The 27085-nt window shown below is 33.7% G+C and overlaps 1 protein-coding gene across 1 annotated transcript in view; it reads left to right on the top strand.

Annotated features, from left to right (window-relative positions):
- The window catches only part of Agbl3 (AGBL carboxypeptidase 3), a 64597-nt gene that overhangs the window by 22016 nt on the left and 15496 nt on the right, over positions 1–27085 (top strand). Inside the window, exons 7-15 of the mRNA XM_077109921.1 lie at positions 459–621; positions 3826–3952; positions 5013–5113; positions 5582–5694; positions 13279–13345; positions 14868–14948; positions 19263–19320; positions 20655–20667; positions 24573–24766. Of these exons, the coding sequence (XP_076966036.1) occupies positions 459–621; positions 3826–3952; positions 5013–5113; positions 5582–5694; positions 13279–13345; positions 14868–14948; positions 19263–19320; positions 20655–20667; positions 24573–24766 (917 nt within the window). The remainder of the gene's footprint in view (positions 1–458; positions 622–3825; positions 3953–5012; positions 5114–5581; positions 5695–13278; positions 13346–14867; positions 14949–19262; positions 19321–20654; positions 20668–24572; positions 24767–27085) is intronic.

The following is a 27085-nucleotide window of genomic DNA, read 5'->3' as shown; positions in this document are numbered from 1 at the left end:
CTCTGCTAGTCAGGCAGGAAGTGAAATGTGAGAAGGGTTTCTAAGGATGGGGTGGGTAGCAGTTACATTTATAAAGATGAAAGGGGAAGACATTCCAGTCCTCCAGAATCAATGTGAAAAGTAATGAACAAAAAACAGGAGTGATCTGTTTTCTGAGTATAACAGAAAACCAGAACAATAGACTAGAACTTGCTGGGAGAAAGTCTTGAGAGTAAGTTTCTTATGAGAGGAAGTCTTCAGCATTCAGATTTTATATATACTAAACAGGAACTTATCACATATTTTTAAAGTGTGTATTAATAATAATACGTGGCTTAGGTAAGAAAAGAGAAAAATTGAAAGCTTATGATATAAGAAACTGTATTTATTTGGATTTTACATTTATAAATACAGAATTGTACCCATAGAAGAAAATTCAGAGATAATATTTAGTAATTTGTTCTTTTTCTTTTTGGTAGGTTGATGGAGAAGCGAGAGGTTATTTTATATTGTGATCTCCATGGACATAGTAGGAAAGAGAACATCTTCATGTATGGCTGTGATGGTAGTGACAGAACTAAAGCATTATACTTACAGCAACGAATCTTCCCATTTATGCTGAGTAAAAATTGCCCAGATAAAGTAAGTATCTTTAAGATTTTAACTTTTATTTTACTAAATGTTGCCCATGTAGGACAATGAAATAAATCCTATTCAGTAACCTGCTTTTCATTAGTCATTTGACTGATTTATACAGCTGACCATACAAATAACTATGTGGAATTGTTCATGACCAACAGTTTGAAAATATGAGAAGTCAAAAATTCCCATAGTCCCACCCTCTTAATACCCATGTTTGGCCTTTACAAAGCTTCTTCTGTTGACCATTTTCATCAGTTTGGGGATATTTATTGTTTTAGTATATATTCAGTTCCTAATTGTGTAGGCTAAAAGATGTGCTTTTAGCCTACAAAATATTGTCTTTTATATATTATATAGTATTTATTAGAATTTTACCAGGAAAAAATCAATAATCAGTATTTCAAAAATACAGAGAAATTAGAATGAGAAAAGAATAGAGTGCATTTTCATACTATAAAAATGTTGAAACTACTCAGTTACAAAAGATATGAAAATTTTTTTATCATTATTTAAAGATTTTAGATTAACAACAACAAAAAAAGTTCCTGTAGACTTCCTCTTAGGTTCTCAACCAACCAATTCAACTATAAAGAACTTATTGGGAAGTACTCTTTATTTTCTGGAGACAATTAGCACCCAAAGATATAAAAAGGAAAGGATGATCTGGTAGAAGAGCTATTTACAGAAAGCATAGGTTTACTATCCAAAGAGTATTTGTTCCTTCAGAAAGATCAGCGAAATCAACTCCAGTACCTGAAACTGTCCCTATATAATGTCATGTCAGTACTCATAGGTGTATTTTATTACTCCTGTAAAATGATCCCATTTTGTTAAGATATTTTAATATTTGTCTGTTGACATATTTTCTGACATAAAATGGATGAGGTTTCTTGACCAATACAACCAACCAGTCTACAGTTTAAAGAGGTCTTCCACGTAATATAAATTTTGTTTAAAATATAGAGGTTTTCCAGGTATGGTGGCACATGCCTGTGATTCCAGCAACTCAGGAGATTGAGGCAGAAGGACAGCAAGTTCCAGGGCATGCTCAGCAACTCAGAGAGACCCTGTCTCAAAATAAACAATAAAAAGGACTGGGGGGACGTTGCTCATTGGTAAAGTTCCCCTGGGTTCAATCCCCAGTATAAATATTACTGAGGATATATAAAAATATATATGAATAAATAAATAAATATATATATACACACACACACACACACACACGGGGGGAGTGTTCCATTCTAGGTTTTCTCTTAAATGTTCTCCTTAAAATCTCTCTGTGAAAATTCACAATTATAGTTATATGATTATAGTTAATTCCTCTCTCAATATTGTCTGTAGACAGACAATAGACAAAGATATATAAGAACTGAAAACACCATTGTTTGAGTCAGCCTTTTGTCACTGTGACCCAAATATCTGCTAGAACAATTTACAGGAGTAAAAGTTTATTTTGGGCTCATGGTTCTGGGCCTGAAGTGAGACAGAACATCATGGTGGCAGGGCATGGCAGAGGGAAACTGCTCAGCTCATGACACCCAGGAAGCAGAGAGAAGCCCGGGACAAGACACAACCCCAAGATCATGTCCCCAGTAACCTGCTTCCTACCTCCTTATACCTACCACCTAATAGTCCACTTACCTCTCAAAATCTAATCATTTCACCTCGGAACACTCCTGCACTGCACAACACATGAACTTTTGCGGGGGACACCTTATATCCAAACCATAAAAACCATCAAACAACTGATTTTAATGGACATTTACAGAACATTCTTAACAGCAGAATACACATTATGTACAAATGTATGTAGAACATTTGCTGAAGTACACATTATATCCTGTTTTAAAACAAACCTAAACAAATTTGAAATAATTGAAATCATATAAAATATGTTATCTGACATAATGGAATTAATTTAGAAATCAATAAAAGGAAAAAAAAGATTTCTAAACAATAGAAATTAAACCACATTCTAAATAATCCTTAGTCCAAAGAGGGAGGTCTCAAGGAAAATTAAATACATATTTTAAACTGAAGGAAAATGAAAATATATGATGTTACATTTTGTGAAATTTAGTTAAAATTCCAGTGCTTAAAAAGGAATAAAGATTCCAAGTTTCTACAAAAAGAAACTAGAAGAGAAAATAAGCCCTAAACAAGTAGATAATTAATATAAGAGCAGGTTAGTGAAATTGGAAACAAGAAAACAGTACAGAAGAACATTAAAACAGAAAGCTTGTGCTTGGTGAAGAGCAATAAAACTGAGGAACCTGACGAGGAAGAGGAGGAGACTACTCAAATGAAAGAGGGTATCACTTATTAAGACAATAAGGGGCAACTCACCTCTGCACATAAATTTAACAACTTAGATGAAATGAGCCAACTTCTTGAAAAATAACAAACTACCAAAACTCACACAATGTGAAATGGATAATCTGAATGGTCCTCAACCACCAACCCCCACCCCCTCCCCCAAAAAATCTTTACAAAAAATGAAATCTCAGATCCAGTTGGATTCAATAAAGAATTCTACCAAATATTTAAAGAAAATTTCTTCTAGAATTACTATGAGACCAACACAAGACAAAGCTATACAAGAAAAGAAAAATACAGACTCGTGAACATAGATGCAAAAATCTTTAACAAAATATTAGCATATTAAATCCAGCAATTTATAAGATGCGTAATACATCCTGACCAAATGGGATTTATCATAAGATATCAAACTAGTTCTATATTTGAAAACTAACCAATGTAATCCATTATGCTAACAGTCTACAGAAGAAAAAAATGTGTAAACATATCATATGCTTATCACACATTGCTATAAAAAAAGCTTTTAACAAACTCAGCATCTATTCATGATAAATACTTTCAGCAAATAAAGAATAAAAGTGTATTTTTATTAACTTAATAAAAAGACACCTACAAAAATCCTATAGCCGGCATCATATTTGGTGAAAAATAATATTGTTCTCTTAAGGATAAGAGAATATCCACTCTCAACCCTTGCACTGAAAGTTCTAACCAGTATGTAAGGCAAGAGATAGAAAGGAAGAAAAAGCAGACAAACTGGAACGGAGAAGTAATGAAAACAACATGTGTATCTATGCAGATTTTGCAGTTAGTTTTTTCATTTTTAACCCTTCTTCCTAAGAAATATATGTGTCTTATTTTTTCTTTTTTTTTGCTGCTTGTAAGTTTTCATTCCCAGCTTGCAAGTTCAATATTCAGAAGAGCAAGGAAGGAACAGGAAGGGTGGTAATGTGGAAAATGGGAATCCGGAACAGCTTTACCATGGAGGCCACCTTTTGTGGATCTACTTTGGGTAAGGCCAAGTGTTCTCACTCACAGCTCCCAGATCATTAAACCAAAGATATATATTTTTAACATAAAATTAATAGTAGTGGAGTTGATCTGGTAGTGAGCACATTCTTCCCATTTAAATGTATGCTGATGTTTAGTCGATCTATAAGTGGAATGAATAAAGTTCCACTATATGGTATTTCTATTTCATTCCCTTTGTTTAGAAAGGAATGTTTGACATGTTGTGCATAGAATAATTGGTTGTTTTGTAAACTAATGTTCAAATGCTTTTTTTTTAAAAAGAAGATTTCTATATATTTTTTAAAAGGGAGGTTCTGATTATTTCAAGACAAAGCAATGAACATGCTTAAAAATTATAGAAATATTTTTATTGAATTTGCCCTTTGAAAGGCAAAAATAGACTACTGTGGTGTGTGTGTGTGTGTGTGTGTGTGTGTGTGTGTTTATATTTAAAATGAAACACTTGGGTCCCTGAACTAAAAATTAAAATGTGCTTTGTAGTCTCATTTAATAAATCTTTTAGTCACATCTAGCATAATGTGTGTTCAAAATATTCTAGATTAAGATAATTTTTCACACTATTAGACAATGTATCCACTCAAAGGAAAGTACTAGACATCCACATATGTGATTTCTGGATAATTTTTAAAATACCTTGAAACTGATAGAACATTATTCATGATGATGAAAACATTCTCTCATAAAATTTTGACCCAAGTTTTTCCAGAATGACTACTGATACTGTTTATAACTGGTAACCAATATTACATAAGTGTCTAACTGAACTTTCTTCTGCCTTGCAACATAAACTAATTTGTGTTAAAATAAGGAAAAGTAACAGTTTAGTTTTTTTCCTTTCAGCATTGGAGTAGATTGCTTTCTCTTATTTTTAACTTTAATGTGATAGGCTGTTAAATGACCTGTCCCAGAGAGGAAAATCCGAAAGACAGGATATGGAATCAAATCAATGTTTGTTCATACCCTTACATTTTAGACCTGCTTGCTAAGGAAAAAAATGATTTACTCATCCTCAAGGGTAGATAAACTTATTGATGTTTTAGGTAATAAACGAGGCACTCATTTCAGCACAAAAGACTTGGAGTCAATGGGCTACCATTTTTGTGATTCTCTCTTGGACTATTGCGATCCCGATCGGAGCAAGGTAAGCCAAGAGCACTTGATAAAGCATCAGATTCTAGCCTATCAGATAATACAACCGCCTGTCAACCTACGCAGTTTTTTCCTTTTAATGTCCTACACCCATGGTCTGGGAATTTTGTTATAGTTTGTTTGTTTGTCTGTCATATTTAATGTCCCAGTAACTATTATTCCAGGTGTCTATAAATACTCAATTAGTTTGATTAGGAAGAAAAAAAATTGGTTTTTGGCATTAGGGATTGAACCCAGTACATGCGAGGCAAGTGCTCTACCACTGAGCTACATCCCCAGCCCTTTCTTAATATTTTATTTTATATTGAGGCAAAGTTTGGCTAAGTTGCCCAGGCTGGCCTCAAACTTAACAATTCTCCTTCCTCAGCCTCCCAAGTATCCAGGATTATAGGCATGTACCACTGCACCCAGCATGAAGCAAGATTATTTCATAGTTAACTCATTTATAATTTTTCTCTAGTATTATCAGTGCCTGAAAGAATTAGAAGAAATGGAAAAACGTATGAGTTTGGAAAAAGTCTGTGATGATTCAGATACTTCTCTAATAGAAATTACATTGGATCTAGAGTCGAGGTAAGTCAATATTTTTGAACTAATGTAATTTGTTGTATTGTTTTACCATGTTCTTCATAATAATACTAGGATTTTATTGTCAATTCCACGTTGAAAATTTCAACTATAAGCAGGGGGCAAATTTTTCAGTGCACCTAATTTTGACCAGACCACATCAAGACTTCAGTTGAATTATTCTTTTATTCCAATGAGCATTGCTATGCACAGTGTACTTTATGTGAAAGACATACCAAATTGTTTTGTTTGCTTTCTCTCCTTTAGACTTTGTTAAAGCACTTTCTGTTCATTGCAAAATTGAGTAGAAAGTACAGATTTTCAGAATATCCTCTACCCCTACACATGCATAGCCTTCCCCATCACCAACATCTCCCACCAAAGTGGTATATATGTTATCAATGATGAGTTTACATTGATACATCCTTATTGCCCAAAGTCCATAGTTAACGAGGGTTCACTTTGGGTGTTATATATTCTATATGTTTGGACAAATTTATAGCAACACATATCCATCATTAAAGTATCATACAGAGTATTTTCACTGTATGGGTTCACTCCAGAATTCACCTACCCTTTCCTGCTCTCACCCCTAACTCCTAGAAACCTCAGATCTTTTAAATTCTCTCTATAATTTTGTCTTGTTTAGAATGTCCTTTAGTTGGAATTATATAGTATACAGCCTTTTCACTGGCTTCTTTCAATTTGTAATATGCATTTAAGTTTCATTCATATCTTTACATGGCATAATAGCTCATTAGCACCCAAAATATTTTATTATCTGAATATACCACACTTTACCCACTCACTTACTGAAGGACATCATGTTTGCTTCCCAGTTTGGGCAATTATGAATAAAGCAGCTATAAACATCCATGTGCAGGTTTTTCTGTGTATGTAAGTTTTTATATCCTTTGGGTGAATGTCAATGTAAGAGTATGTTTAGGGTTTTTTCCTTTCAGCATTGGAGTAGATTGCTTTCTTTTTATTTTTATCTTTAACGTGGTAAAAACAATTAAAAAGAGATCTACCCTTATAACTTTAAGCATATTCTAAATGACTATTAGTAAATGCTGTACAGCAGAGCTCTGCAGTTTATCAACTTTCTTAACTTTTATATCAGTTGGTAATTCCCATTTCTCCTACTTCAGCTCCTGGTAACCATCATTCCATTCTTTAATTATATTAATTTGACTATTTTACATACTCCACAGTAGTGGAATCATTCAGATTTGTGTTTCTGTGACTGACATTTCACTTAGCATAACGTCCACAGGGTTCATTCATATTGTAACCTATTGGAGTATTTCCTTCTTTTTTAAAGCTGGGCAGAATTCCACTGTATTACATACCACATTTTACTTGTCCATTCATCTTTTGATAAATATTATGAATAGTACTGCACTAAACATGGGAGTGCTGATCTCTCTTCAGGCTCTGGATTTCAATTCTTTCAGATAAGCACCCAGAAGTAGATTTTTAAATCATATGGTAGTTCTATTTCTAGTTATGTGAGGAATCTCCGTACTGTTTTCAATAGCAGCTGAACCATTTTGCGTTCCCACTTACAGAGTGCAAGGGTTCTGATTTCTCTACATCTCCACCAACAGTTGTTGTCTTTTATTTCTTTAATAATGGCAATCCTAACAGGTAGGAGGTAAAATTTCTTTGTGGTCTTTATTTTCACTTCCCTGAATACCTAAGTACTTTTCATATGCTTGTTGGCCATTTCTCTTTTTTTAATACTTATTTTTTAGTTGTAGTTAGACACAATGCCTTTATTTTATTTATTTATTTTTATGTGATGCTGAGGATCAAACCCAGGGCCTTGGGCATGCTAGGCTAGCACTCGACCGCTGAGTCACAACCCCAGCCCCCTTGTTGGCTATTTCTGTGTCTTCCTTGTTGAAATGTTTATTCAAGTATTTTGCCCATTTTGGTGATTGGATTTTTTTTGAAACCCCTCTTACAGCTGGCAAAAGGGAAAGGCCAGTACAATTGGATCCAGTTAAGGCTGAATACTATCTTTTGAAAATGGAAGGGTCGGTCCCCTTTCATTCTTCTGCATGTGATTATCCAGTTTTCCCAGCATTATTTGTTAAAGAAACTATTCTTTCTCCCTTGTATATCCTTGATGCCCTTGTTGACTATCAGTTTACCATATATTGGCAAATTTATTTTGGATCTCTAGATTCTATTCCAGTGGTCTGTAGTTTTATTTTAATATAATTTGAAATCAGGAAGAATGATGCCTCCATCTTTGTTCTTTTACTAGATAGTAAATGGGTTAAATGTAAAGTTAGGTTGTTTAATTGAGATCATTATCGTGATTGTTTGTCACAATAATTTCCCCCAGTACTGCTTTTGCTATATCCCATAAATATTGGTATGTTATGTTTTCAATTTTGTTTTTCTTTAGGTATGTTTTTAATTCCTTTTTGACTTTTCCTTTGAACCAATTATCATCCAAGGGTGTACCATTTAATTTCTATTTATTTGTGAATATTTCAGTTTTTCTTCTGCTGTTGATTAATATTCCATTCCACTGTGATCAGCATGACACTTGGTATGATTTCAGTCTTCTTAAATTTGTTAAGACTTGTTTTGTGACCTAATATGATCTGTTATGGAGAAAGTTCATGTGCATTTGAGAAGATGTGTATTCAACTGTTCTGTGTGTATCTATTGTATCCATTTGGTCTGTACTGTCATTCAAGTCCTCTGTTTCCTTATTGATCTTCTGTTTGGTTGTTCTATCCATTATTAAAAGGGAGATATTAAAGCCTCCTACTATTATTATATTGCTATATATTTCTTCCTCTAGTTATGTCATGTTGCTTTTATATATTTATATTTTATATTATATATATTATTTATATATTTAAGTACTCTGATATTGAGTGTATATGTTTATACACACAAGTTATGAAGGATATCTGTGTATCCATCATATCTTCCTGATAGATTAACCCTTTTATAATTATAGAATGTTCTTTGTTTTTGTGATAGTTTTTAGGTATGTTAAAATTTTAATGTCTTTACAATAAAATAGTATAATGTTAATAGGCTACACAGAAATTAAAAGAATGTGTGTGTATGTATATATATGTATATATAAATAAACAAGAAATGATTGCTACATACACAAAGTAAAAGATAAACAATAAATGGAAAATTATAAAATAGATGAACTGATAATTCACAAAGGATAAAAATTTTTTAAATAATATATCAAAAGATACTCAACCTCGCTATTAACCAGGGAAATGAAATAAAACAACAAAATATCATTTCAATCATCTCGTGATAGTTTTTGAACTAAAGTCTACTTTGTCTGATGTAAGTACAGCTACCCCCATTCTGTTTGGTTACTATTTGTACAGGATATCTCTTTTCTATGTCTTTACTTTCAGCCTATGTGCGTCCTTAAATCTAAAGGGAATTTTTGTAGACAGCATGTAGTTGGGTATTATTTTTAAATCCATTCAGTCACTCTGTATCCTTTGACTGGGGGAGTTTAACCCATTTACATTTAAATTATTTTTAGGGAAGGATTTACTGTTGAAATTTTGTTCATTGTTTTTTGTTAGTCTTATAGTGTGGTCTTTCCTCTCTCCAGATTCTTTTTAGTGCTATTATTACCCATGGAGAACTGACACTGTTATAGAGATGACGTAAGAGGGCTATAATATTAGTGAATAAAAAAGTACAAAATTCAAAGCTAAGGAATATTGTTGGAAGAAGGAAAGCATTAATTTTAGAGCAGTTTCTTTAGGAAAGATAAAACAATTTTTTTTATTTCTTTGTATTTATTTCTTCGTATTTCTACATTTTCAAGTTCTGAAACTTCTACTGGTAACCAATACATTTGTTTGCAGGTATTATCATTTTGAACTCATGGATTTGTTTATATTTGACAGGTTCTAATCATTTTCAGTCATTATCATTCTAATGTCAAATTTCCCCAAATCTGGTCAATAGAAGATCCTTTAAGTTGACCTGTGTCTTTTTGACATGACTGATAGTCATCATAAGATTTTTAGTCTCATTCTCTGCCCTACAACTGGTATGTACCATTTCTCCAAGAAATTTCGATTCCTTTTAATGATAAATATTATTTAGATAACATACATAGATAGTGGTTATTATTGCTATAGGTATTTTTCAAAGGTTTGAGTTAGGAAATAGTTTTTTGGTTTATTTATTTATTTATTTATTTATTTATTGTACCAGGGATTGAACCCAGGGGTGCTTAACCAACTGAGTCACATCCCCAGTTCTTTTTATTTTTATTTTGAGTCAGGGTCTCCCTAAGTTGCTTAGGTCCTCACTAAATTGCTAAGGCTGGCTTTGAACTTGCAATCCTCCTGCCTCAGCCTCCCAAGCCCCTGGGATTACAGATGTGCACCACCACACCTTGTGGAAATGGTTATTTTTAAGAGAGAAAAAATCATGAGCTTGTGGTTATATTTCTAGCAAGAAAGATTGTAAGATTTAGTCTTCCTTGATTTTATGCTTGTACCTCATTTCTCTAATGCTAAAATTTTTCTATTAGTGCACATATTTACTTACTTTATCCTACAATATACCAATAAAAATACCCAGTAAAATGAATATGATATAGTTTTAGATTTCTTCGTAATTCTTTTTAGACTTAATGTATATATACTATATAAACTATATATTATATAGTATTAGTATATCATATACATATCACTTGGGATATGCAGCCAAAATACTACTTTAAATCATTGAAAAAGAAAAATGGCCGGGCACAGTGGTGCATGCCTATGATCCCAATGGCTCAGGAGGCTGAGGCAGGAGGATGGCAAGTTTAAATCCATTATTAGCAACTTAGCAAGGCACTAAGCAACTCAGTGAGACGCTGTCTATAAATAAAATATATGGGCTGGGGATGTAGCTCAGTTGGTAGTGTGCTTGCCTCACATGAACAAGGCTCTGGGTTCAATCCCCAGCACCACAAAGAAAAAAAAAATATATATATATATATGAAAAAAGGGCTGGGGATGTGGCTCAGTAGTTAAGTACTTCTGGGTTCAATTGCTGGTACCAAAAAAAAAAAAAAAGAGGAAAAATATATTTTTTCTCTGTGTGATTATGCCACCAATTTGACACATAGTTAAGTGCCTTTTAAAAATTTTTTTAGAATGCTTTTTCTCCTTTTGATTAAGTTTTTATAATTATATAGTATTTACATAAGACAATCCAATTTTCCTAAATTTGTTTTACTTATCCTTTCATTGTTTTATTTTGAAAATATGAATAAATATCTATGTATTTTTCCTATCCCTATACCTTTATATAAAAGATAACACACTACCTGTACAAGCTTTTTCCTGTACCTTGCTTTTTACACTTATTATATCCTAGAAATCAGGATATTTATTCCTGATGCATGGGACTTCACAGTATAGCTCTACTGTAATTTACTCTGTCCTCTATTGATGGGACATTTGAAAACTGCCTACTTTTAAATTGCTTCTAAATAAGGATAAGAGGTGAGATCAAATAAGATAATGTATAAAAAAATTTATAGCATAGTACTATAAAATACCATATAAGTAATATGTTTTAGCATGTGTTATCTGTCTAGAATTGCTTTTTTAAGAGATTCAGGACTTTGGGAAGTTAAGAATTACCTTGCTTTCCTGTGTAAATATGCTTATCTACAGGAGTTTGTAGAATGGTTTTTTGAGTTAATAGAATTATTCTATGCTAATTATTTCTTTTTATAAACTTTGTAAAATCTGACAACAAAGAAAGCTTAGCCAGTTTGCAGTGGCACACGCCTATAATCCCAGTGACTCGGGAGGCTGAGGCAGGAGAATTATAAATTCAAAGCCAGCCTCTGCAACTTAGTGAGGCACTTAGCAATTCAGTGAGACCCTGTCTATTAATAAAATATAAAGAAGGGTTGGAGATGTTGCCCAGTGGTTAAGCACCAGTGGGTTCAATCCCATTACCAAAAAAAGGAAAAAAGAAAGTTTCATTCTTGCATGTCCAGAAATATGACATGTGCTACTTATGAATGTATCCCCCTTTTAAAAGGGAATATGAAAACTTCAACATAATTTTTTTGGAGAAATGAAAATATTTTATTTATTTTTTATTTTTTTTTAAGAGAGAGTGAGAGAGAGAGAGAGAATTTTTTTAGTATTTATTCTTTAGATTTCGGCAGACACAACATCTTTGTTTGTATGTGGTGCTGAGGATCGAACTGGGCCGCACGCATGCCAGGCGAGCGCGCGACTGCTTGAGCCACATCCCCAACCCAAAATGAAAATATTTTAAAAGGAAACTGAATTATTTAGCATATAGAAAGCATAAATCCAATCTGTGTTTAAGGAAGCAAGACCATAATAGTAGTAGTAGGCAAAAACATGTGAAGCAGACCTTACTCCAATAAAAAGAATAATTGAACATTTTAAAAAAGAGAAAATAAACGTAAGTACCTGAAGAAAGTTTATAACTGGACGTGAGAAACAAAGTAAAATAAATAAAATCCATTGAGGCTTAAATTGCAAGTTCAGATGTGCGGTTTTTCAGATAAAACAAATTCTTTTTATAACTGCTAGGGAAAATGTGTTTCAAAAACCTAAATAGAGAAAATTCTTTTATTTAAAAGTATTGATACTCTGGGTGTGGTGGCACATGCCTGTAATCCCAGTGACTCAGGAGGCTGAGTCTGGAAGATTGTGAGTTCTGAGCCAGCCTCAGCAACTTAGCAAGGCCCTAAGCAACTAGTGAGACCCTGTCTCTGAATAAAATACAAAAAAGGGCTGGGGATGTGTCTCAGTAGTTAAGCGCCCCTGGGTTCAATCCCTGGTACCAAAAAAAAGTATTGATGCATTTGATTTGTAATGGAAATTATTTCTTTATAAAGTACAATATTTAGTGGTACTAGAACAAATAATATTTTATAATTAGGTTAGGAAATAGTAAAGCAAAAACAAGCTTTGAAAGTTATCCTGCTTAATGACAAAATATTTTCTAGTGCACATTCATTCAGATACTGCTGTAAATATGATAAACTAGCTATGCAATTTCTTAACCAGAAAGAGCAAATTTAAATAATAAGTAATAACAACATGCTTTAAAACATACGTATGTATTTACCTTACTATATATATATATGAAAAGATATGTTCATATATATCTATTTCTAAGATGTAATCCAGAAAGTTCTGCTTCTTATTTACCAATCTAAGTATTTATCTACTTCTCTTGTCTTACTGCGTTAGCTAGGACTTTCAGTTTAGTATTGAATAGAAGTGCTGAGAGGGGCCCTGCCTGTCGTCTTCTCAGTCTTTGCACAAAAGCATCTAGTTTCTCACCAGTAGCAAGCGCGCAATCACTGAGCTATATCCCCAGCCCCCACAACCCCCCACATTTTTTTTTTTTTTTGGACAAGTCTTGGTAAGTTAACCAGGCTGGCCTTGAACTTGGAATTCCTCAGCCTCAGCTTCCCTAGTATCTGGGACTATAAGCATGTATCACTGCATCCAGAAACAATGGAAATTTTTAAATGTCACCAAAATATTCTATAAACTAAAATTATTATTTTTGTAGTAGCCGAGGCTCTGACAGTTCGGAATCCAATGACTCTCAGACATATCTTCTGAAGGTAACCTCTCAGGTATAATTAAAATTTTTTGCTTAAAATACAGATATGCTATTTAGGTTACTCTTCTTATTGTGGCTAACAGGAAAAATGTTTGCAGTTATATAATATTTACATAATAACATTTTTTCTAATTATATGCATATCTTTAAATAATAGAAATTTTAAAAGGATGGACATAATATCTTTACTTTATTTATTTTTATGTGGTGCTGAGAATCGAACCCAATGCCTTACATGCTCGAGGCAAGCGTTCTACTGCTGAGCTACTATTGAGGCTTAAATTGCAAGTGCAAATATGCAGTTTTTCAAATGAAACAAATTCTTTTTATAACTGCTAGGGAAAAAAATGTGTTTCAAAAACCTAAATATGAGAAAATTTTATCTAAATAGATAGATAAATCTAGCCCAATAATAGAATTTTTTAACTTCAGAGTTCTTTTCATCATGCCCTTCATAGATAATAATGTTTAAAATCTAAAGAGATTAAATTACTTCTCAAAAACCACACCACTTTTTATTTAAAGAGGTGACAGCCTGCATATATCACCTGATTATGAGCCCAATATTTATTTATACATTGATTACTCAACTGCATGTTGTGCTCCAACTACAGAGTTGTAGCACCAGGCACTGTCTATGTGTGGGGATAAAGCAGGGAACAAATGAAACAAAAATATTTCCCTTTGTTATTTTATATTCACGTTGGAAGAGACACACAATAAACAAGATAAATAAGTAAAATATATGACATGTTATATGGGGATTAGTCCCTGAGGTGGAAATTACAGCAAGAAGAGGAATAAGGAGTTTAGTTGGAGATTGCAGTTGTGAAGGGGGTTACCTCCAAAAGAAGTGATTAAGGAAGTGAGAGAGCAAACAAGCAGATAGTATGTAAATTAGCTACTTTCTGCATGGCAAACAACTTCAAAACTTCAGTGACTTAAAATAAACTTACTTTTCACTGATGGGTCTCTCAGTTGGCTCCATTAGACTTGGATAGGGTCAACTGGTCTTAGCTTCAGGTCGAGTCCAGTTAGTTTCACATTTCTCATTTTTCTTTGATCAGAGATTATGCAAGGAAAAATCCATTGGTGAAAACCCAGTAAGTGGGACAACCAATCAATATAAGCCTGTTTATAACTACATTTTCTCCTGGCAACCATGTATCATATTACAACCACACCTGATAGCATATTCACTAACATTCCGTTAACCATTATTTTGTATAACGAGGCCCAACATCAACAGATTAGTGAAGTACTCTCCATCTATAGTGGGAGATGCCACAAACTTACATGGTAAAGATTGGGGAATATGTATTCCTATTATAAAGGAGTAAAAAATTGGAAATAACAGTCCAACATTCCAGAGTTCACCTTTTGGATATCTAGGGTAGTTAGTTGTACTTCGTAGGAGGAAAAGGGACAGGACTTCTCCTCCTAGGAAGTAAGTCTTAAGATAGTTTTATGTCTGTATGTATATGGTTGTTGATATGTTGATTATATACTGATTTTAGTATGAATATTTTTCTTAGATAAAAACCAAGAAAAAATGTCTGAAAACAAAGAAGGAAAGGAATCCTACCATGGCAAGCTACCAGAGTGCCAGAGAAGAGGTAAGACTTTATTAATGTGGTTGTTAAGAAGTTTTTGGTTTTTTTTAAATGAATGCAAGAGAATGGCAAGTTATTTTCTCTTATGCTTCTTATACCACAATTTTATACCAGGAAAGGTTGATGATTAAAATTTTGCTCATCCTTGGCAGATGAAAGGCAGGAATTATTAAGGTGCCACATTTAAATTTTGTATTTATTTACCTTACTCTAAAAATATTTGAGGAAGTTTGCAAGATGCATCCATGACAGCAAGAAGAAAAAATTAAAACTAAGAAAAACTAAATGGAAATATAAGGGGAAAAATAGTGCTAAAATATTGACTTCTATGTGACAGTATAAGGAGCTCAACAAACCCATTTACCAGCAAAATTGTCAAATGCTACGAAAGAAAGAATGAACAAGTATCTGGAATGGTTCAACAAATGCAAAAACAAAAAACTATTTAAGGAAATTATTCAAATCCATTGAAAACAGCAAAAGCCTCCCATATTTTAATTCAGAGTCCTTCCTTCCCCATCTCTCAGCTCAATAAGACAGACTAGCTCAGCCAAGGAAATTGCACCCTTTTTTCCCACAGCCATCAGAAGGCTACTTTCCCAAGACAGGCAGGACGTCAGTATTTTTATCCTGCCTCCAGCTACCTATTGCTGAGCTAAGTTCCAAGTAATTACAAACAAAAGTTGGGAGCTCCCTTCTACCCAGACCCTATTCAGGGGATGGAGGTTTTACCTTGAGTGCTACACCACTGAGAATACTTAGACCCTGATCACCTTGCCTTGGCTTGTAAAATGGTGGTACCATATTAGAGAAAAACAAGTGGAGAGGCCTATCTCCTACTGTGCAGCTCCTAAAGCAATGGTAGTAGTCAGAAGACTGCCATTGTCTCTATCCCCAGTCTCATATCCAAGGCTTGAACATTTTTTCTTAGGTAGAAGAACCAGGCCAAAAAACAGATAGCTTCCTAATCTCCTCCCAAAAGAATCAACTTCAAATGCAACACAGCTTAGGGTTCAAACCTAAGGACATTCTGAAAACCAGCAGAAGTATGGTAGAAAGCAATTGAGAGAAGATTGGTGGATTCATTGCAGATGTAAGCTAAACTGACTTGGAGAATAGACAGCTAGGAAGAACAACACCACCTTCTGCAGCCATGCCCCCCTCCCTACAGTTACCACCTGTCAGTCTATTCCAACCAGGATGCACCTATTAGGTTACAGCTCTTGCAGTCCAATCATTCCACCTCCAAATATTCCTGCATTAACAGGCGCTTTGGGGGAATACCTCATATCCAAACCTTAACATTTTTCCTCACCCAGTGTTAGCATCTGCCATAAATCTACTGGACACCATGAAACTGACACTGGTACAATCCACAAATCTTATTTAGATTATGAGTATGTGAGCATTCATTTGTGCACCAATGCATGTCCATGTGTGTACATATGCATACAGTTTTTATGTAATTTTATCACATTTATGCTGCAACTATAACCACATTCAAGATACAGAATTTCCCATCACCACAAGGCTCCCACATTCATCCACTACTTTATAGCCATCCTTGTTCCCTTTCTACATAATTTTAATTCCCAGTGTGTTAGATTTTTGACCCTGGGGCCAAAAATACCTAACAGAAACAACATATAAAATAGGAAAAATTTCTTTCAGCTCACAGTTTCAGAGGTTTCAGTCCATGGTCAGCTGGCACCTTGCTCTGGGCCTGAGGTAAGACACCGCGATGGCAGAGGACATGGTGGAAGAAAGCTGGGACGTGGTGGTGGGAGGACAAAATAAACCTTTCCAGGGCCCACCCTGAGTAACCTGCTTACTCCATCTAGGTCCCACTTCCCAATAGTTATTCAGCTATTAAATGGATTAACCTACTGATGAGGTCAGAACCAATCATTGCCTCTAAGCCCCACTTCTGAACCTTGCTATGTTGAGAACCATACTTTCAACATGAGACTTTGTGGAACATTCCAAATCCAAAACAAAACACCTGGAGACCATCAATCTATTCTAAATTCTAGAATTACATTATTTCAAGAATGCTGTTTGGGGCTGTGGCTCAAGTGGTAGCGCGCTCGCCTCGCATGTGTGCGGCCCTCGTTCGATTCTCAGCACCATGTACAAACAAAGATGTTGTGTCCGCTGATAACTAAAAAAATAAATATTAAAAAAATTCTCTCTCTCTCTCTCTCCCTCTCTCTCTCCTCTCTCTAAAAAAATATTTAAAAAAATATTTATTAAAAAAAAAAAGAATGCTGTTTGAGTAAAATTTTAAAATTCTTTGGTAAACAAACCCTGTAATTGTTCTGTGTTATTTGCAGGTGTGTGTAATATTCCAAGGATATATTTATTTAGTTCTCATAAACACAGCCATATAGTGGTTTTTCTCATTTATCCAAGTTATATTTAATGCAAAATATGATATACTGCTTTATATTGAATGCTCATGTATTTGATTTATTTTTTGATTGGAGCTTTTAAAAACTGTTTTGAATCATAATCTACATTTAATGTTGAATATTTTCAGATGGAAAATAATTATCATTTGGCCAAATACTTTTAGAAAGTTGCAGACTGTTATAAATTTGCCCATGATATAATAGGAGTTCATAATCACTACCTGGAATTTCTTTTCTAGTTATCATTGACAAAAAGAGTGAACAATCTTTAACTGAGGTAAATGACTGGAAGACAATGTAATCCATGATTCTGAGCTTACTATTTCTTAATTGTTTGCTCATAAGATATAAATATATTCCTAAAATAATATTAGTAAGTTATTTTTTAAGTACTGTAGTTAACTTTATTTTTTACCAAGATACTTTCAGTCATTGATTTTGAAATTTTTCAGCAAAAATCATTATAAATGACTATGGTTAGGCATCAAAGGTTATGTTTCCAGGATCACTGGCTTAGTGATATTTTTCTGTGGGATGAGTATAATAGTTTATTATGGCTTGCACCATCATTTCACTAAAGAGATGAGATTTAGGGCCAGAGCTGTGGCTCAGTGGTAGAGCACTTGCCTGGCATGTATGAGGCGCTGAATTTAATCCTCAGCACCACATATAAATAAATAAAGTAAACAGATCCATTGACAACTAAAAAATTATTTTAAAAAAGAAAGATGAGGTTTAAAAAATGACACCAAGAGTTCACTGAATGAAGTCTTATTACAAGTGAATTCTCATTAGCCAGACTTTACTACTTGTTTCACCAAATTCTAACAATTACATAATATTGCTAATTTTTGAGTGATTTTCTCTAGAATATATAATTCTTTCCCCTTTTAATAATTAGGTTTTGATTTTTACATTTTCACTCATTTCTATTTAGTGTCAATTTTTGGTTTTGCTGGCAGTCAATTATATCAACAAAGAAGTTGACTTTAGATTTTAACTCTATTTTATGTTTTTGTTTGTTTTGTGGGGTTTTTGCTTGTGGTTTTGATCTTTGACATGGGGTTTTACTATGTTGCTCAGACTGGGCTTCATCTCCTGGACTCCAGTGATCATTCTTCCTCAGCCTCCCAATAGCTGGGACATGTTGGGCTTCAACTCCATGTCGTGGTCTGTTTTGACTGACTAGTTGATATGCATTACATGTTGGCAAAATGTTTTCAGTTCCTTCTTTCTTCCTCAAACACTTTTCGAAAATTATTTATAACATCCAAACATACAGATAAAGAAAAAACTTTGGAAACATTTAAAATATTTTCATGGTCTCATAATGATATGTAGACTCAATATTACAGTCACAATTTCAGTATAAGTCTCTTTGAGTACATGTGGGTCATACTGGCACCTCCTTTCAAGATAGAAAGCAGTATCATATCTTAATGCTCTTCTTTTCTCTGGACTTCTTTATGAGATTCAAAAAACTATTCTTTATCTGTTGTATATAAGAACAGTTTAGCAATGTTTATAGATTTTCATATAATTTTGTTTACTTTAATCCATTTCAGTGTTTCTAATTTTAATTTAAATAAGTGATGTTATAACCACACTTTTATGTCTCTTTCTCACTATATATGTTCTATATAGAGTGAAAATTTTATAAACTCCCTTTAGCACTAAAAAAAAAAAAGATTTTATTTTATTCATTGATGTAAAAGAAGAGTCATGTTGTAAAAGATATTGAAGGTTCAGATTTCTGACATATTTCTGGCCATTTTAAACCTAAAAAATAAAATTAGAAATGTTTTTTAAAAACTCATCATATCATAAATCATATAGGAAATAAATATACCTCACTTTCATGTTTATAATATAGTATTGTTTTCCTTCTGATTCTCTATTCCATTAGGTTTATGGTAGAGAACATGTACTGCAAAAACACAAAGAATCAAATTCTGATGTGAAAGGTAATGTTCTGCTTCACCTATAAGTGATTGATTCATTTACCCAACACAGGACTTTTGTGCCACAACTTTGAGGTTGTGACCGTGTTTGGTGCTAGAGTTATTAAGAAGGATAGGGTGCCATTTCTTTCCTGCAGGAGTTCATCTTTTAATCAGAGAAGAAAAGCAAGTAAACAAGCACCAGGTTACAGGTGCAGTGGCAGTAGTTTGTACAAGTTCCTAGGGAGCAGACAGAGCAGTGGTCAGTTATATGAGAAAACAGAGATTTTTGAGGGATATCCCAAGGTTTTGAAAGGTTTACCCCAAAGAAGATATAGGGATTTCATGTTTTAAAAACCATATTCTTCCTGAGATCATAGAGGTTGAACTCAGAAGAGAAATTAAATTAATAGACTGTTTATTTGCTTCTGCTACAAACCACTGTCTGATGAGAATCATTAACTATTAATCTAGCATCTCTGATATTTTTTTCTTAATTTCTATTGTATTACCTTTAATTGTGGTCCTTTGGGGAAAAAATATAAGTAATACTTAATTTTATCCAAAACAATTGCTTAATTGTACGTGTATATCTATTAATATATTATAAATATATACACCACACCTATTTCCAAAAAGGATTTGAGGTAACCTAATTAAAATATGCATTGCATATATGTATATATAATACTCATATAATATCTATATTCCATATCCATATATCCATTGGAAATAGCAAATTAATTTAAAAGTAGAATTGGAGATAAAAGTCACACCAAGGACACCAAGGAGAGAATTAAGTCTATTATAATTAATATAGTTAATTCACTTCAACTTTGTTCTTTCTAATATTGAGCAGTCACACAATTCAGCTTTTTATGTGTAACTTTTATATATGCTTTTTAAAAAAATGTGATTTCAAAAAGTAGAACACTTGCCTAGCAGGGATGAGGCACTGGTTTCAATCCCCAGCACAGCATAGAAACAAATAAATAAATAAATAAGGTATTAAAAATATTTTTTTAAAGTAGAAATAAAGATAAGTGAAAGAGCCAGGCACAATGGCACACACCTGTAATCCCAGCGGCTATGGAGGCTGAGACCAGGAGGATTGTGAGTTCAAAGCCAGCCTCAGGAACAGTGAGGCACTAAGCAACTCAGTGAGACCCTGTCTCTAAAGAAAATACAAAATAGGGCTGGGGATGTGTCTCAGTGGTTGAGTTCCCCTGAGTTCGTTCCCTGATACCTGCCCCTCCCCACCCCCTGCAAAAAAAAAAAAAAAAAAAAATAGATACGTGAAAGAAAGTAAAAAATCACATTTTAGGATATTTATTTGAGACCTTTTTCTGTATTTATAGGCATAAACTTCGTGTAAATGATCCCTGGCATGTTAGGATTTAAATCAATGCTTCAACATAGGGGAATATGAAATAGTCTTTTTGTTGGTATCCTTTACAATTGTTACCTGATTAACTTTCTTTCTCTCTCCCCTACCGCATCCTGAATCCTTTGCAATTAAATTAGAACATCTCAATATTTTTTTATCAAATTATATTAAAAATCTAAGTAAATGATAAGATACCTCAGTGTTCATGGATAAGAAAATTTAATACTATTAAGGTGACAGTATTCCCCAATTGACAAATAATGTGCAATCCCTATCAAAATCTTAGGTACACAGAACACTAAAGAAAGGATTGAAGAAAACCTCAGAAGATGGAAAGCTCTCCCACGCTCCCGGATAGGCAGAATTAATATTGTCAAAATGGCCATACTACCAAAAGTTTTCCTGCAGCTCTCAGCAGCTAGCTGTCCTCAGCATTACCAACTCTGGCTACTGGCAGATTTTGGTGCTAGCAAACTTTCAGTGCAACCAACTTAGCCCACTCTATTTGAGATAAAAATCATGGATAGGCAAAACAAAATCATTCAAAAGAGACTTTATTAGGACCTTTACTATAGCGTAAGGAAAGTAGTACATAGACCTATCCTATAATGGGAAAGAGAAGGCTGCTTATACAGACAAAAACTTTGGGCTCATGAATGCACATAGCATTCTGCTGGTGAGTCACAGAATTTCTGGTTTGTTTTAGATAGGGAAGGGCCTTCTCACAGAATAGAGTGGGAACACTTGAACCAGCTGCAGAGGGGTGCAGTCATTTAGAGAGGCTGTGGGGGCATAGTCATCTGGGATGGACTCACTACTAAAACTTGCATGATTAAAGAGAAAGTCTTCAGAACAAGTTGTGGAAGTCTGATGTAGCGGCAGCCTGCTACAAGGTATTTGGAGCAACCATAGTTGTCAAAATGAAAGAAAAGGCAAAAGTATTTCTTGGAAAGCATCAAGTCCTTCTGTCTCAAATGTACTTCAGGGTGTCTAAAAATAATGGACATTTTAGATACAGACATCTGTGTGATAGACAGACACAAAGTGCCTGAACAACAAACAGCTAATCTGCAAAAGCACATCTGAAGATACTAAACAGATTGACATTGAAATTCCTGCTGTTAGTAATAAGTAAGATCCTAAGTACTGCATGCTCAAAACGTTGTTGTTTACACTATATCTAACTTGATGTCATTACCATGGACTGGCCAGTATCAATCTAGTATGGGCTGGATAAGAGCAGGACTACAAGCCAAAAGGAATTTGATAACCAGGTGCAATGGAACATGCCTAAAATCCCAGCAGCTCCGGAAGCTGAGGCAAAAGGATCACAAGTTCAAAGCCAGCCCTGGCAATTGAGCAAGACCCTGAAAGCAGCTAAGCAAGACCCTGTCTCAAAATAATTTTTTTTTTGGTGGGGGAGGAACTAAGCCACATCTGTATTTTATTTAGACAGGATCTCATTGAGTTGCTTAGCACCTCACTTTTGCGGAGGCTGGCTTTGTACTCACAATCTTCCTGCCTCAGCCTCCCAAGCCCCTGGGATTACAATTGTATGTCACTGTGACCAGCTCAAAATAAATTTTTTTAAAGGGCTGGTGATATTGCTTAGTGGTTAAGCACCCCCAGGTTCATGTACCAAAAACAAAAAGCAAAATAAATAAATAAATTGATTAATTAAGAAATTTAATGTTTGTGTGAATTCCATTTTATCACTACATAAAAGAAAGAAATAATATTCTAAAGGCTATATGCAGCTAAGAGAGGTATTCTTGGAAAATGAAACAGCAAAAACATTCTGCTATATCATGGGAAAGAAAAAAAATGTCATTGTTAATTTTTATTCAATATAGATGATATCTATTTAATTATTCTCCATAGATTTACATTCAACATTTTAAAGATTATACAATTCTATGGCCTATAAAATTCAAATATCTGATGGAGTTAAATTCTATAGCAGAGGAAAGGAGAGAAACTTTGTAAAATATTCTACTTTCTCATACATACTATTTGTTTAATTGTGTTAATAACAACTAACTGCCTTTTACCTAGTTATATTGTTTTTGCTTAAATAGTAGTGGGTATTAGCAAAGCAAATAATATAGAATGATATATAAATTTGAATACCTGTTTTATCTTAAAATAATAAAGTACGTGTAGTTATTTATTACATTAATGTACTCAATTAAATTGTGAGAGGTCTGGTATGTCTGTGTCCTGAATTGGCTCTCTAAAAGGTTGGCCTCATTAGTGAACATGTAGATAATCTTCATAGATCCAAACATACTTAATCCTGAATTGTTAGACAGTAATTAGTTAGGTATTTCTACTGTTTGCTATTCTCTGGAAACAGTTTAATCAAAGGCTTCCAGAGGAAATATATACTTTTATCTTTTATATATCTGAATGAAACAATAGTGGATTAATTGAAAATAATCTCAACTAAGCAAGCATTAACCATGTAAATGAATTGACAAAAAAAATTATTGTATTTTGTAGATCTTAATACCTAAGCAGATATTTTATGGTATATTCTCTTTTACAGTGAAAATACCTGGACAAGCTCCTTCTTGGCTTCTAAAAAAATATTTAAGGTAGGAAAACTATACTTGATTTCTTCTACCTAACTATCTTCTCATTTTCCTCTGTCTTATAAGATTTTGGTTTTGAATTAAAGCAACAGGTTAAAGTGACTTTCCAATAACCATTGCTAATTGAATATCTCCTTATATTCAACACAGTACCTATGACTAGGTCACTTTCACATATATATGCATATATATATATACACGTATATATATACACATATATACACACACACACATACATATACATATATACACACACACACCCCCATAAGATGGGTACTTTGAAGGTTTCTAAGATTTCAATATTGCCAAGCTGTCTCTAGTAGTTGCCTTAAATTCTAGACATTTATTTTTATGCACTCATTATTTGCAGTGTCTGAGTTTCTCTTTTAAAACCAATATCTCTGATATAAGTTAATTATTTAGAGCTTTAGAAAGAATGAATAATAATCAAATGTTTTACTCTGTATAGTGGCAATTGGAGCATTGGTCACTGAGGCAAAAACTAGTACCTAAAAACTGAAAGAGGAATAGAAAGGGAATTCAAGAGATTACATAAACCAACTTTGTATTTTTTTGTGTACCAGCAATTATTCTACCTCTATCACCCTTGACAAGTTTCCCTGTCCTTTAGAATAATGATATAAACAAATATCTAGGTAGTGAAATAGGTAGTCATAGATAAGCATTTGAAAATCGCCTGAATTTTCACAACAGAGTGACCATGACCATGGTATGTTCTTTCTCCTTTCCTCTTCCTTGGTTTCTCCCCTAAGAACTTGGTTTCTGCTAAATAAAATAGGTTTTAAGGAAAAACAGAGACTTGTCCCAAAGATGCCTTACATATTCTAAGACCAATATATAAAGCACCTTTTGGTATATCCATAATTGTATATAAAATTAATTCTTTTACACTAAGATTTAATTTTTAAAAATATCATTTATCATATCTTTATCATACTCTATGGAAATAAATTGAATGATACATTAAGATATGAGAAAAAGTACTATAGATAGAAGGTATGACTTCTAGATTTGCCTCTGCCTCCTGTTATCTGGGTGGTCTTGAGTAAATAGTTTAATCCTGTTGATCTCCCTTATGTAAGATTAGATATATACATGTCTATATATATATATATATATATATATACACACACACACACACACACACACACACACACACACACACACTTTGCATACTCTGGGGTACAATATACCAATAGAATGTGGCAGTACATTACTCTTGAGTGGGTAGTTTGCTGTTTGAAATTGAGATCACAGAACCCAATTTCTTTCAGCTCCCAAAATATGATTCAGAGTTTTAGCAGAGACAATCGAAGATATTTTCTAGAAACCTGTGAGAGGCCAATCCAGGAAATAATTCAGCCCCTGGGAAATCGTTTATATGAAAACTGTTTCAAAGTGACGTCCTTGAAGTTTCCTAGGAGCCAACAAACATCAAGTTGGATTGAGAAGACAAGGATACGAACAGGTTTTTAAAAAATTATTATTTAGTATTTTAATCAATATAAAGATGATTTATACTATATTTTCATTAGTAAATTTATGAAACCTGGATTATGGAAACTGCTTTGGTAAGCAGAATGGATTAATAACTATTTTATCCTGTCCCTGAAAATACTTGCCTTATTTAATCTTCATATGAGTTAAATTTAGAAGAAAATATTTCATATAATACAGTCTTGAAAAAATTTTAAGTATCTTATTTGCAATAGCTCCCTGCTATTGATACCTTTCATCCTCACTTTTCCCCCATAGGGATTTTTTTTAATGCCACCACCATATTCTGGTAGCTTTTGCGTTCCAGACCTGGAATTTTTCATTGGAAATCACCTTTATTCATGACTCTTTAGAGTATCCCTACACTAATTGAAGACCATTGTAGTTCACAGTTTCTGTCTTGAGATGTGTCTATTCTAAAGCATCCCTATAAAGGGACAGAGAAGATTGGCCTTGTCCTGATTCTATCATAATTCATGCTAGTTTAAGTTAGTAAAGCTAAAGTCAAATTCACCTACATTATTCATCCAGGTGAATCTAAAAATTATTATGCTGAATGAAAAGTCCAGATACATAATGGAAAAATGGTATATGATTTCATTTATATGTAAGCAAGTTAACCTATAGAGGAAAAAAAAAAACAGATAAAAGTTTCCTGGAGTAGAGAATGAATGGGAAATTTGATGCACAGGGAACCTTTTAGGGACAATCTATACTAGATCCTGGCTGTGATGATGGTTTCACAGGTGTTTACGAATTGAAACCTCATATTTTTGAGCCACAGCAACTAGCAGGATTGAGTTATTATCTGCTGATTCAGAGGGAAAAAAAACCTAAGAATGGAGCAGCAATTAAATTTGGACATGTTGCATTTGAAATGTCTGTTAGATATTCAGTTGCACTATTGAATAGGCAGAAGGATATGAGTCTGAAGTTCAGAGAGATACCTAGAATGGGGATACATTTGGAAATTTTCAGCATATAGATACTATTTTAGGATAGATGCTGGATCGAATTCATAAGGGAATAGTTATAGAGATAGAAAAGGGTTAAGGACCAAGTCCCCAGGGAGCCCCTACATTAATGGGTCAGGAGAAGAACAGGAACCAACAATGACTACTTTGGGGTGTAAGGTAGGATTTGAGGAATTCATAGAATGTGTTGCTCTAGAAGCCAAATGAGAGTCTGAGTCTGAGGCTTCTGACTGGTCAACTGCAATGGATTGACTCTTGAATTTACAGCACTGAGGTTCTTGGGGATCTTAATCAGAGAAATTTCAGTACAATGATGGAGGTACCAATTCTAATTAAAGCATATTTTAGAACAGGAAGAGAGGAACTGGATGGAGACTATTGGTATTTGTATGATTCTGCTAAAAAAGGAAAGTTATTTGTCCACTTTGGAAGGGTTTTTGCTGCTGTTGTTCCCCATTGCCTCCACCGCCGTGCCTAATTAGCCTTATCCAGTCTTTCCTGAAATTAGCATCTCATCTTTTCTTGACTATTTTATGGACACATGTCTAATAAAAATTCTACAATACTCTTTAACGTTAAGTCAATTTCATAGAGAGCTATCTTCTTCTCTTTGTATTGCCTCCCACTTTTCTAATAATATATACAAATAAGACTGTGTATTTTCCTCTAAAATGTTATGTCTTCATTATCACTCTGTTTCTTACAGAAGGATGTTTGTCTTTCCCCATTATTGAACTTGTTAAGGAGGAAATATCATGGATTGCTGTCAGAGATTAACGAAGAACCCAGTTAGACTTTAGTTCTGGAAGAGTTTATATTTAGTGATAAGATATAATACAAAAACAGAATTTCGGTTGCCAGGAGAGCATGGAGGAGGAGTAAATTCATGACAAATCCTGCAGATAGTTTTAGACCTAAATCATTTCTCTTTGAACTTGGGAAACACAAATGTGACACCCTTGCAGTAGCCACTTTTCTACTCAACCAGACCCCAGAAGTCACAGCACTCCAAGAATCTTGTCTGTTTTTTAGAACGTGCTTCACCTACACAGACTTTCTATAACCATGTCCTCTAGTGCCATCAATGAATTTTAAATGTTGATCAGTCCTAACAGGAAAACACATTATGGAAGCTGAGTAATGGATTTAAAGAGAGTTACCTGTATATACTATTCTTCGTAGGGGGTGGATATTGAAATTTTTTTAAAAAGAAGTCCACAGTATATTTCCACAGTTTTCAATGACCTGTTCTCACCTCAACCCTCTGTCTATATTTTAGAGTATGTCTATAGATTGTTTCTGGGGTCCCTTTGTTT

The sequence above is a fragment of the Callospermophilus lateralis genome, chromosome 1, assembly GCF_048772815.1.
Source record: "Callospermophilus lateralis isolate mCalLat2 chromosome 1, mCalLat2.hap1, whole genome shotgun sequence".
NCBI classification, from domain to species: Eukaryota; Metazoa; Chordata; class Mammalia; order Rodentia; family Sciuridae; genus Callospermophilus; species Callospermophilus lateralis.
Note: the sequence above shows the minus strand (reverse complement) of the source record. Positions and strands in the feature narration are given on the sequence as shown.